Source organism: Gadus morhua, chromosome 13 (genome assembly GCF_902167405.1).
Source record: "Gadus morhua chromosome 13, gadMor3.0, whole genome shotgun sequence".
Classification (NCBI taxonomy): Eukaryota; Metazoa; Chordata; class Actinopteri; order Gadiformes; family Gadidae; genus Gadus; species Gadus morhua.
The window spans coordinates 4663043-4674633 of NC_044060.1; the positions used below are offsets into that span (position 1 = coordinate 4663043).

Genomic DNA, 11591 nt, shown 5'->3' on the forward strand with positions numbered 1-11591 from the left:
CACACACACACACACACACACACACACACACACACACACACACACACACACACACACACACACACACCATCACACAGAGACAGACGTGCGTGTGTGACGGACCTCCTGCTGAGGCTTCCGGTCCAGTTTTTATTGTTCCAACAGGGAGTGTGTACGGGCTGCACACTGTACACATGTCAAATCAAAACGTGTATGACTCGTTCAATACTTAATAAATACTTCATGAATACTTACACAAAGAACAGAAAGATGATGAGTACAACTCGCAGGAGGGCAAAGACCTTGTGCTTGTAGATGATTCAATTTTGTATGTGTGTCTGTGTGTGTGTGTGTGTGTGTGTGTGTGTGTGTGTGTGTGTGTGTGTGTGTGTGTGTGTGTGTGTGTGTGTGTGTGTGTGTGTGTGTGTGTGTGTGTGTGTGTTTGTGTGTGTGTGTGTGTGTCACAACCCAGTCTCAGTTTCAAACTAACATCAGAGAGCCCAGAGAGGGAAACAGGTTGCTGGGCATTGAGAAAAGTTCAGGGGACAGACAGGTATTTGCTGTGGAGAGTGAGACAGGTTGAGATATCAGAGAGGTATATGGAAAGTGAGACAGGCTAAAATGTCAGACAGGTATGTGGTGAGTGAGATAGGTATGTGGATGGTGAGACAGGCTCAGAGGAAAGACGGGTATGTGGAGAGTGAGACAGGTATGTGGAGGGTGAGACAGGCTCAGAGGACAGACGGGTATGTGGAGAGTGAGACAGGTATGTGGATGGTGAGACAGGCTCAGAGGACAGACAGGTTGTGGAGGGTGAGACAGGTATGTGGAGGGTGAGACAGGCTCAGAGGACAGACAGGTATGTGGAGGGTAAGACAGGCTCAAAGGAAAGACAGGTCGTGGAGGGTGACACAGGCTCGGAGGACAGACGGGTCGTGGAGGGTGACACAGGCTCGGAGGACAGACGGGTCGTGGAGGGTGAGACAGGCTCAGAGGACGGACAGGTCGTGGAGGGTGAGACAGGCTTAGAGGAGAGACAGGTCGTGGAGGGTGAGACAGACTCAGAGCAATGGAGGGTGAGACAGGCTCAGAGCCATGGAGTGTGAGACAGGCTCGGAGGACAGAAAGGTTGTGGAGGGTGAGACAGGCTCAGAGGACAGACAGGTCGTGGCAGCTCTTGGAGCGGGCCTTCAGAGCGAGGTGCTGGTTGTTGCGGGCGGCCAGGCCCCCCAGGAAGCGACGCGCCTTCTTCGCCAGGCTGATGGGGGGGGGCCCTGAGCGGGCCTGGCCCCCATCCCCGGGCCCCTGGCCCGCCGGGCCCCCGTCGCGGGGGGGGGGATGCCGTCTCCTCAGGCGGATCTGTCGCACCACGCCCTGGAACAGCTCGCCCACTTGGTGGTGGAGACACGCCGAGGTCTCTATGAACTTACAGTCGAACATGACCGCACACGCACGGCCTTCTGGGGAACAAGACGACGCCGTTAGGCCCGAGAGGCACTGGGCGCACGCCAGGAGTTACGGCAGCCGCTGTAAAACTACAAAGTGGCACATAGACTTTGGCTCAGGTCGCTCCGGTGCAACGGGGCCAAGAGAGGCGGAGCTGGAGGTCAAACCACGGATTCAGAGGAAAGCTGCACTGGAGGGGAAACAAAGACCAGGGGTGGAGCAGGCCGCATGTGGCCTGCGGGCCGTAGTTTGCCCACCCCTGCTGTAGAAGGTGGGACCGGTCTAGGTCTCTGTAGAACAGGGCTGGGCATACTACGGCCCGCCCTATAGTTTAATCTGTCTCTTACTTTATTTTATTTTTGTTGCATTAATTATGCTTTATGATAGAGTGACATAGACCGGAAGGTAATCAGCCTAACCACAATTCAAGATGTCAGCATGAAAGCCGGTTGTCTACTGGCACACTAACTTGTCAAGGCAAGCAAGCCTTTCTCTGAAGCGGTGATGAAAGAATGCATGGTAGAGTCAGCAAGTCTTTTATAGCCAGAAAAAAAAAGCATGTTTGACATGGTTTATCACGCAGAAGAACTGGTTAGAAATCACTGACAAAGACTTGGCCAATGGGTTAAGCAAGAAAGCAGAGTCTTTTAACTTTTACTTGTTAGCCCTGGACGAAAGTACCGATATAAAACGCTATTGATTTTTGTCTGGGGGATTAATGAAAACTTTGAAATCAGGCCCGCAGGTGAGTTAGAGAGGTCCCACCTTCTACAGAGCCCAAGAGAAGGAGGGCCTACCGTCTACAGAGACCTAGAGAGGTCCTACCTTCTATAGAGATGTCTCTGGACCGGACCAGGTCCGACTTGTTTCCCACCAGGATGATGGGGATGTCGTCGGCCTGTCGTAATCTACGGAGTCGGATCCGCAGCTCGGAGGCGGACTCAAAACTAGAGCGATCGGTGATGGAGTAGACGATAAGATACGCACTGGCCTTCTTCATCACATCCTCTTCCTCCTGACCAATAACACACTGATGATTAAAGTCAGTCAATACGAAGCTTACCTTACTATAGGCCCCTTATCTTATCTTACTATAGAGCCTTACCTTATGGCGCTATAGACCCCTTATCTAATCCTATTATAGACCATTTATTTTACCTCACTAGACCCTTTATCTTATCTCACTATAGACCCCTCATCTTATCTTACTATAGATTCTAGATATATAGATATATAGATATATTACCAGTTTGTCCGGTTCCCACGTATCCATGACGACCAGTGTTGTCTCTTCTCCGTCGACTGTCAGTGTTCTTTCATAGTGGTCGACTAGGAAAAAGTAACAATTAGACAAATTAAACATATTGGATGAATTATCATATGTTGCATGCCATTTGAATTCCGGCCACAACTAGCATTGCGTTAGCCAGCTAGCGATGTTAGACAGCTAGCGATATGTTACCCAGCTAGTGACGTGGTAGCTCACATAGTGTGGTGTGTGCCAAGTTAGTGGGAACCCCTTAATTGAAACTTTGTTTTGTTTTTATGATGGAGTAGTGATTTGTTGGAAAGTGTCCAACAAAGTCCCTAGAACTGCGCTATACAAATAAAATGTACCATTATTATAGCCGTACTAGTTTTGTGTAAGCCAACATCTTGTTGACCTTACTAGTGTGAGCAATGCTGGTTTTGGGATTGCCTAGTTAGCAGGGGTGGTACCCGAGGAGGAAACAGGGGCAACCTGTTCCTCTCTAATCCTCTCTTCTTGAGAAAAAAATATTAAAAAAGAATTTTCTTTCAAAATTATCTATGTGCAATGTGTGTTTATTACTGAATGAATATATGAAAATGTTGAAAATGTTGAAAAAAATTGCCTAGTGCCTTTGCAAGGCAGTAGGCTGGCCACGAGGCTGGTCGACTTTACTCTGAGTACGTTATGTACGGGGCTAGCCACTGGAGGGAGGCAGAGAGGCCAAAACTCACTTTTGCCGCCTTTGAAAATAAAAAATAAAAAATCAGAATTCAGTTTCACTGTTGTACGGAAGAGGATTAGGGCCACACATGTAAAAAAAAATTAAGTTCTGACTTTATTCTCAGAATTCTGAGAAAAAAGTCAGAATTCTGACTTTAAAGTCAGAACTACGGGTATCTGTAAGGACCAACCTCCGTGGGAGAGACACTTTGCTTTATACAGTAGGAGGAAACCTATGGAAAGCCTGCTTTGAATTCTGAATACTGGACTTGGTTAGCTTAAATAGGCTATTAAGTGACCTTATAGCCTACTTGTAGTGAAGTATTTTTAACAGTGTGTGGAATACAGCTGATCACTTTCACTGGCTAAACAAAATTAATCCCGAACAGTTGAACCTCTGAATTGATCCTGAAAGCCTATGTCCTAGAATAATTCATTTGTATTCCGTTTTAGGCCATCTCACTAAAGGTCACTTAAATGTAGCCTATTTAAGCTCACCAAGTCCAGTATTCAGAATTCAAAGCATTTATTCACAAATCTATTTTTTTGACAAGCGGAGCCGACAGTCCTGTGCGAGTATGCAAATTAGCCATGTGTGCCAAACAGAAGATAGACGCAATGTATAGAACTGATTGTTGTGCATTGTTGTGGATATGTAGGCTGGTTAGTTGTGGTTGTTTGTGGTTTTAGTGAAACAGCTTTGCCTTGGAGTTGGAGAAGTTGGAGTGATTGTGTGAATGTGCGAGAGAGAGCGCACCTGCCGTGGTGATGTTGGGCTTATTGTGGGCTTATATGTGGTATCTGTCTGATCGTATTAGCTGTAGATGGATGGTTAAATAATGTCACAAGATCGATCATACTGCAGGCTCTCATTTGCAAATGCACTGATTGTGTGCCCGTCTCCGATATGCTATATACCTGGCATTTATTCAGTTCATGTTCTTCTGAGTGCGCAAGAACGGTGCCAATTATTGTCGTGTTTGCATTGTAATGCACAACTTTGCCCCTCCCTGTTATAAAATAACGTGCATCCCAACAACTTTAGCCAAAGCAGGCTCCTATTGTGTGTGTGTGTGTGTGTGTGTGTGTGTGTGTGTGTGTGTGTGTGTGTGTGTGTGTGTGTGTGTGTGTGTGTGTGTGTGTGTGTGTGTGTGTGTGTGTGTGTGTGTGTTGTCATGTAGGCTATAGATATAGATTGATTGTCTTGGCTTGCTTGCATCCATGAAATATTGTAATGTTATGGCCGAGCTGGCTACGGCATATCGAGAACAATCTGGGGATGAGGGCATCCCCGAATATTGACGGGTATTTCGCACACTGCCATCTCAATATATAGCCTAACATATACAAATATATCACTGTACTAGGCACAAATGTATTTTCCACTAGCTAGTGGTGGTCATTACATTGTAGTGAAACTAGTAAAGACAACACAGCTTTATGTTACGGCGAAACATGGAGGCACTGCAGCTCTAGTCTCGACAATGCGTTACTTTAGTCTGGTATTTCTCTTCACTGATTGGTTAGACAGCCTTCAAACTTAGTGGTCAAGCAAAGAAGAGGGAGGGCTCGTTCAGCATACCTAATATCCGGAGTGAATAACTAATAGCCGGAGTGAATAACTAATAGCTGGAGTGAATGACTAATAGCCGCGGCTATTAGTCATTCAAAACCGTATTCCGTAACCGAATTCTTGCCAGGTTTTGCACTTTTACCGCGCCATTCTAGGGCCGGATTGTGGCCTTCTTGGCTTTCCATAGGTTTCCTCCTACTGCATAAAGCAATGGGTGTGTTCGAAACCGCCTACTTGCTTACTGCTTACTACCTACTAAATATTTGGCTTACTTCTCGAATCCTTAAATAATGATTGAGTAATCCATTTGAGTAATCGACGTTCCGAAGACCGTCCTTACTTAACCACCTCAGATGACGTGAATCAAATGACGTGTCAATAACCTACCGGCCGGGCGCCGTTAATAAATATTATAAATAAATATATAAACGTCACATTTAACGTCCCAGTACACCTTCAACCTATGGATTTGCGGTGATATGTTAAAACAATTATTAAACAATTATTAAAAGCACTGCTGCTGCGGCTCCCCGTTTAGCGCCATTGCTTCCACTGTTCTTTTGAATAGACGCAGTGCATTCTGGGGCGGTTGAGTACGTCTAGTAAGCTTGCGATGCTTACTCAAAGTCTTTCCGGAAGTAGAAGACATTCGGAGACTACTCGCTTACCTAAACTCGCTTACTAAGTTCTCGCTTACTCAATTTGACGTCATAGTTAGTAGGAGTAGTAAGCAAGTACTCGGTTTCGAACACACCCCAAGTGTCTCTCCCACGGAGGTTGGTCCTTACAGATACCCGTAGTTCTGACTTTAAAGTCAGAATTCTGACTTTTTTCTCAGAATTCTGGAATTCAGACTTTTTTTCTCAGAATTCTGAGAAAAAAGTCAGAATTTTGACTTTTTTCTCGGAATTCTGAGATTAATGTCAGAATTCTGACTTTTTATCTCAGAATTCTGAGATTAATGTCAGAATTCTGAGATTAATGTCAGAATTCTGACTTTATTCTCAGAATTCTGAGATTAAAGTCAGAATTCTGACTTTTTTTCTCAGAATTCTGAGAATAAAGTCAGAACTTAATTTTTTTTTACATGTGTGGCCCTAATCCTCTTCCGTACTGTTGGGAGGTAAATCATCCATACCATGTTAAACATAGGAAGGGCGGCCAGCAGGATCTACTCCTTGCAACCAATCACAATCAGATTTCTTTTTTTAACGTTCTAAGCAAATGAGCCTTCAGCTGCCGCCTTCAGTTACCGCCTTGTGCTGCAACTGACTAGAAGGCTCATTTGCATTACATTTAAGCAGCACGCACCATGAATGAACTTTGCTTTATAAAGTTTAACTTTGTCTTGCACGTTTGGTTGAAAGTTTAGAAGCATTGCACTCTGCTGACACACTGTTACGTGTCCAGTGTTTAGTTATGATCCTCTCTAATGCGCCTCCACACGACGCGTCACTCACGCGAGTATGTTTCCTTAAAAGTTGTGTAGGCCTAAGCTTTAGAAAATACATGCATGTGCGGGTGCACTGCGCAAGTTCATGAATGCGAGCGTTCATGTTTGCCTCCCTGGTGAGCTCGGCCAGGAACCGCTACTGCTAGTTAGATTGTGTTAGCCTAGCTATTGTTGAGGTCAGCGAGCTGGAAACTATGCTGATCCATAATGCCGTCCACTGCCGCAGGCCCAGCCAATCCCAGCAGAGTGTGTGGTTCAATCAATTAATGATGGAGATGAGTTAGCCAAGGTCATGGACAATGTCATGAAAAGACACACAGTACAGAAACGGCTCATTAAGGTGCAGGTATCGGTTAGACAGTGAATACAGAGCCTAAACACAAGTATCAAATATGTGTTAACGAGGATTTACTATGTTCTCTCCAAACGCTTTGCGACGTTGTTACCACAATTACCACGATAACCACAAGAAAACATCCCTAGTTACCAGTGGTAACCAATGGTAAAAAGAGTCTCTACCCACCCCCGGGCGACTCCTCCCTATTTGAGACTCCGCCGAATATTCCGGCCAGACTGCTCTTCCCGACGCCATGGTCTCCTAGCAACAGCACGCGATACAGGAAGTCTTTGTAACTGTTTCCTTCGTCACAGAGCCACCGGTCCCAGTGCACTGTGTCTCCCAGTTGATAGGACGACGAGAGGCCCAGGGGGGCGTGGCCTCGCTGGGAGGCGTGGCCTCGTTGGGGGGTGGGGTCAGGGTGAGGGGCGGAGCTTCGCGCTCCAAGGAGGGCGGGGCTGGAGCGGCGTTGAAGGGGCTCCTTCTCTCTCGGTTTGTTTAGGGTCATGTTACTATGGTTACTGCTTCAGCACCAGGACATCCTGTATCCATCCATTTATCCATCCAGGTAGATCAGATCTATATCAGAGATGTAGAGATGAGATGCAGGATAGATTTCAAATTCAAATCTAGATTACAGTAATTCACACACCTAGATTAGAGACGTAAATTACATCTAGATAAGCAATTTTAATTATATCTACATTAGAGAGGTAGATTTTGAGATTTAAATTCTCTCCGGCTAGAGATTTAAAAGAGACACAGTTTTACGAATTGTCAAGCCCCGTATATTTATCAACTGTAAACTCTATAGTTAAAAAAACAGTGAAGATCTATAGTTTTACAAACGGTAAATATGTAGTTTACTGTAAAGATCTATAGTTGACCAAACTGTAAAGATCTTTAGTTTTACAAACTGTAAAGATCTAGTTTAACAAACTGTGAATATCTAGTTTTACGCACTGTAAAGATCTAGTTTACAAACTGTGAAAATCTATAGTTCTACAAACTGTACAAACTATGAAGATCTTTAGTCGAACAAACTGTAACGATTTATAGTTTTACAAACCGTAAAGATTTAGTTTAAGAAGCTGTAAAGATCTACTTTTAACAAACTGTAAAGATCCATAGTTTAACAAACGGTAAAGACCTATGGTTTAAGAAACATTAAAGATCTACTTTAACATACTGTACAGATCTAGTTGAACAAATTGTTAAGACCTTTCATTTAACGAACTGTTAAGATCTAGTTCTACAATCTGTAAAGATCAAGTTGAACAAACTGTAAAGGCCGAAAGAGAAAATGCAGAGATTCTAGAGAATTGTAAATACTACCCTATCAAGGAATTTGAACTACTATCGGGTATTAGTATTGAAAATACTTTCCGATACTACAGCGTTCTCCCAACACAAAAAACGCTGAGATGAAATGTAATAACAGAACACCATAATAACGGCTAAATGCATCAACATGTTAGGGACAGCTAGAGTTCACTTACCAACATGTGGGGCTTCTCCAGAGAACAGATAGATAGATGGAGTTCACTCTCCACCACATTCATGCATCCTCTCCATCCTACAACCTAGTTGCCCACTGAACCCTGTTTACCAAACAACCACCCCCCCGTCTCTCTCTTTGTCACTCTATTCGTTTCCTTCTCTCCCCCTTCTCTCTTTCTCTCTGTCCTGCTCTCTCATCCCCTTCTCTCTGTCTTTCTCTCTCTTTCACCCTTCTGTCTCTCTCTCTCTCTCTCTCTCTCTCTCTCTCTCTCTCTCTCTCTCTCTCTCTCTCTCTCTCTCTCTCTCTCTCTCTCTCTCTCTCTCTCTCTCTCGCTCTCTCTTTCTCTCTCTCTCCGTCTCCCGCTCTCTTTCTTTCGTTCTCTCTCTCTTTCTCTCTGTCCTGCTCTCTCTCTCCCCCTTCTCTCTGTCCCTCTCTCTCTTTCTCCCTTCTCTCTCTCTCTCTCTCTCTCTCTCTCTCTCTCTCCCTCTCTCTCTCTCTCTCTCTCTCTCTCTCTCCCCTTTCTCTCCCTCCCCCCTTCTCTCTCTCCCTTCCTCATCTCTCTCTCCCTCTCTCTCTAAAGCCACACATGGCTAGCCAGCGTCCAAACAGACGATGGTGTGAAACCAGATCCTCGTAACCTGTCTGAAAAGTTCCACAACGCCGTTAAAAATTCAAGAGCGGAATCACAGGGATATCTCTCTCCCTCCCTCCCCCCTTTCTATCTCCCCCTCTATGTCTCCTCCTCCTCTCTCTTTCAACCTCTTTATCTCCCTCCCTCCCTCTCTCCCTCCCTCCATCCCTCCCTCCCTCCCTCCTTCTCTCTCTCACTACATCTCTCCTCTCCTTAGTTTCCTCTGCTTTGTCGACTTGGAAACCCAACACAACTGCAGGCAGACAGACGGGGTGGAGGCAGACAGACAGACCACTAGACAGACAGATAGATAGACACGGTGTGATACCGGCAGCAGCCATTGATTAATTGATCTTCGACAGCTAAGTGTGACATCAAATATGACCCACAACTGTCTGTCTGTTCCAGATGGTCTGTCTGCCTGACTGCCTGTCTGCCTGCAACAGAAGTGACAGACAGTGTTTGTCTTCTTACTGCCTGTAGGTTGTTCACTAGAGACTAGCATATAGCTCCTCTAACGGCCTCTAGGTGGTTTACGGTGGAGACTAGCATGTAGTTCCTCTACGCGGCCTCTAGGTGGTTTAGAGACTAGCATGTAGTTCCTCTAACAACCTTTAGGTGGTTCGCTAGAGACTATTATGTAGTTCCTCTAATGGCCCCTAGCTGGTTCACTAGAGACTAGCATGTAGCTCCTCTAACGGCCTCTAGGTGGTTCACTAGTAGAGACTAGCATGTAGTTCCTCTAGTGGCCTCTAGGTGGTTCACTAGAGACTACTAACATGTAGTTCCAATGGGCGACGGGGACGCTGTCTTCTTTAATAGGTCCATGCGCTGGGTCCATATTGTTTTACGCTAGGCGCCTAGCCTAGCGTAAGCAGCGTAAGACCGCTTACTGGTACAGACTGACACATAATTTGTTTTGATAAAAACTTTATTGTTCAGGAGGATTGACCCACAGACATGATAAAAAGGAACATAAATCCGAGTTATTTCCATGTTTTTCTCAAACATCAGTAAAAAGTCACAGCATGACACATTTTTTATCAACCGTTGAAATAAATAACATTAACTAGAACATAAATATCTGAAACATATTTCAATTACAGTTGTGCCATAGTTCATATCGTATATACTTCACATATGAATATACCTTAATACATTCATATATATATATCATATCTATAACGTTTATATCTAGGTATATATCTCATAAATATATTGTTTTGATGTATATATATATCTCACATATATATTATTTGTATCTATAAATATAAATATCTCGGTATAGTTTATATCTAGGTATATATGTCACATCTATGTAGTTTATATCTATGTATATATCCAATCTATAAAAAGTTAAATATTAACTGTGTGTGGGTTTGTGTGGGTGTGGGTGCGTGCGTGCGTGTGTTTGTGTGTATGTGTCTAACAGTATGTGAGCTTGTGTGTGTTTAGGAGATTGTGTGTGCATCTCACAGTGTGTGTGTGTGTGTGTGTGTGTGTGTGTGTGTGTGTGTCTGAGTGTGTGTGTGTGTGTGTGTGTGTGTGTGTGTGTGTCTCGGAGTTTGTTTGTGTCTAAGTGTCTCAGTGTGTGTATTTGTGTGTGTGTATTTGTGTGTGTGTGCGTGCGTGCGTGCGAGCGTGTATGTGTGTGTGTGTGTGTGTGCGTGCGAGCGTGTGTGTGTGTGCGTGTGTGTGTGTGTGTGCGTGCGTGTCTAGGTGTGTGTGTTGTTGTTCATGTCCATCCTGCCCACCAGCTGGGTGATGAGCGTCTGGAGGGACTGGGACCTCATCTTGCCGACCTCCAGGACCCCCTCATGGTTCACCTGCTCCTCGTCGTCGTAGCTCCTCACCACCTGGACACACAGGGAGCACGATTAGCTCCTGGTTAGCATACGGATCGCTTCTAGTTAGCTCCAAAATAGCACCAGTTAGCTCCAACTTAGCATCTGTAACCACCTATTTAACAACAGTTAGCTCCCACCTAGCATCTGTAACCGTCTATTTAGCACCAGTTAGCTCAAACCTAGCACATGTAACCTCTTATTTAGCTCTAGTTAGCGCCAACTTAGCATCTGTAACCTCCTAATTAGCACCTGTTAGCTCCTAATTAGCACCAATTGGCTCATATTTAGCACCAGTTAGCTCCTACTTAGCACACTCATCAATAGATACATGTCTCAGGACAGGGTGTAGCAGCAGTCACAAAAGTACTAGTACTAGTATTAGTATTAGTACTACTTACCTTGTTTGTGATGAGCGACAGACCGAACACTCGCATTCCACAGTGAGACGCCACCAGTACCTCCGGAGCAGTACTCATCCCTACAGAACGCAGTATTAGTACTGTAGTACTCACTCAGAACGCAGTATTACTACTACAGTACTCATCCCTACAGAACGCAGTATTAGGACTGTAGTACTCACTCAGAACGCAGTATTACTACTACAGTACTTATCCCTACAGAACGCAGTATTAGGACTGTAGTACTCACTCAGAATGCAGTATTACTACTACTCATCCCTACAGAACGCAGTATTAGTACTGTAGTACTCACTCAGAACGCAGTATTACTACTACAGTACTCATCCCTACAGAACGCAGTATTAGGACTGTAGTACTCATCCCTACTGAATGCAGTATAAGTACTGTAGTACTCACTCGGAATGCAGTATTACTACTACAGTACTCATCCCTA

At 44.8% G+C, this 11591-nt stretch overlaps 2 protein-coding genes across 2 annotated transcripts in view; both read right to left on the reverse strand.

The window, feature by feature from the left end:
* Window positions 1-380: 380 nt before the first annotated feature.
* Window positions 381-8475, reverse strand: LOC115556529 (GTP-binding protein REM 1-like). Its single transcript, XM_030373629.1, has 5 exons — window positions 8260-8475; window positions 6947-7339; window positions 2672-2754; window positions 2251-2440; window positions 381-1439 (listed from the first exon to the last, which is right to left on the reverse strand). The coding sequence occupies exons 2-5, from the start codon at window positions 7266-7268 to the stop codon at window positions 1129-1131; spliced, it is 906 nt and encodes a 301-aa protein (XP_030229489.1). The 5' UTR covers window positions 7269-7339; window positions 8260-8475; the 3' UTR covers window positions 381-1128.
* A 2042-nt stretch (window positions 8476-10517) lies between these two features.
* Window positions 10518-11591, reverse strand: part of pnp4a (purine nucleoside phosphorylase 4a) — a 5209-nt gene continuing 4135 nt past the window's right edge. Inside the window, exons 6-7 of the mRNA XM_030375392.1 lie at window positions 11138-11217; window positions 10518-10748 (exon numbers count right to left, since the gene is read on the reverse strand). Coding sequence (XP_030231252.1) covers window positions 10608-10748; window positions 11138-11217 — 221 coding nt within the window. The 3' untranslated portion in view covers window positions 10518-10607. The remainder of the gene's footprint in view (window positions 10749-11137; window positions 11218-11591) is intronic.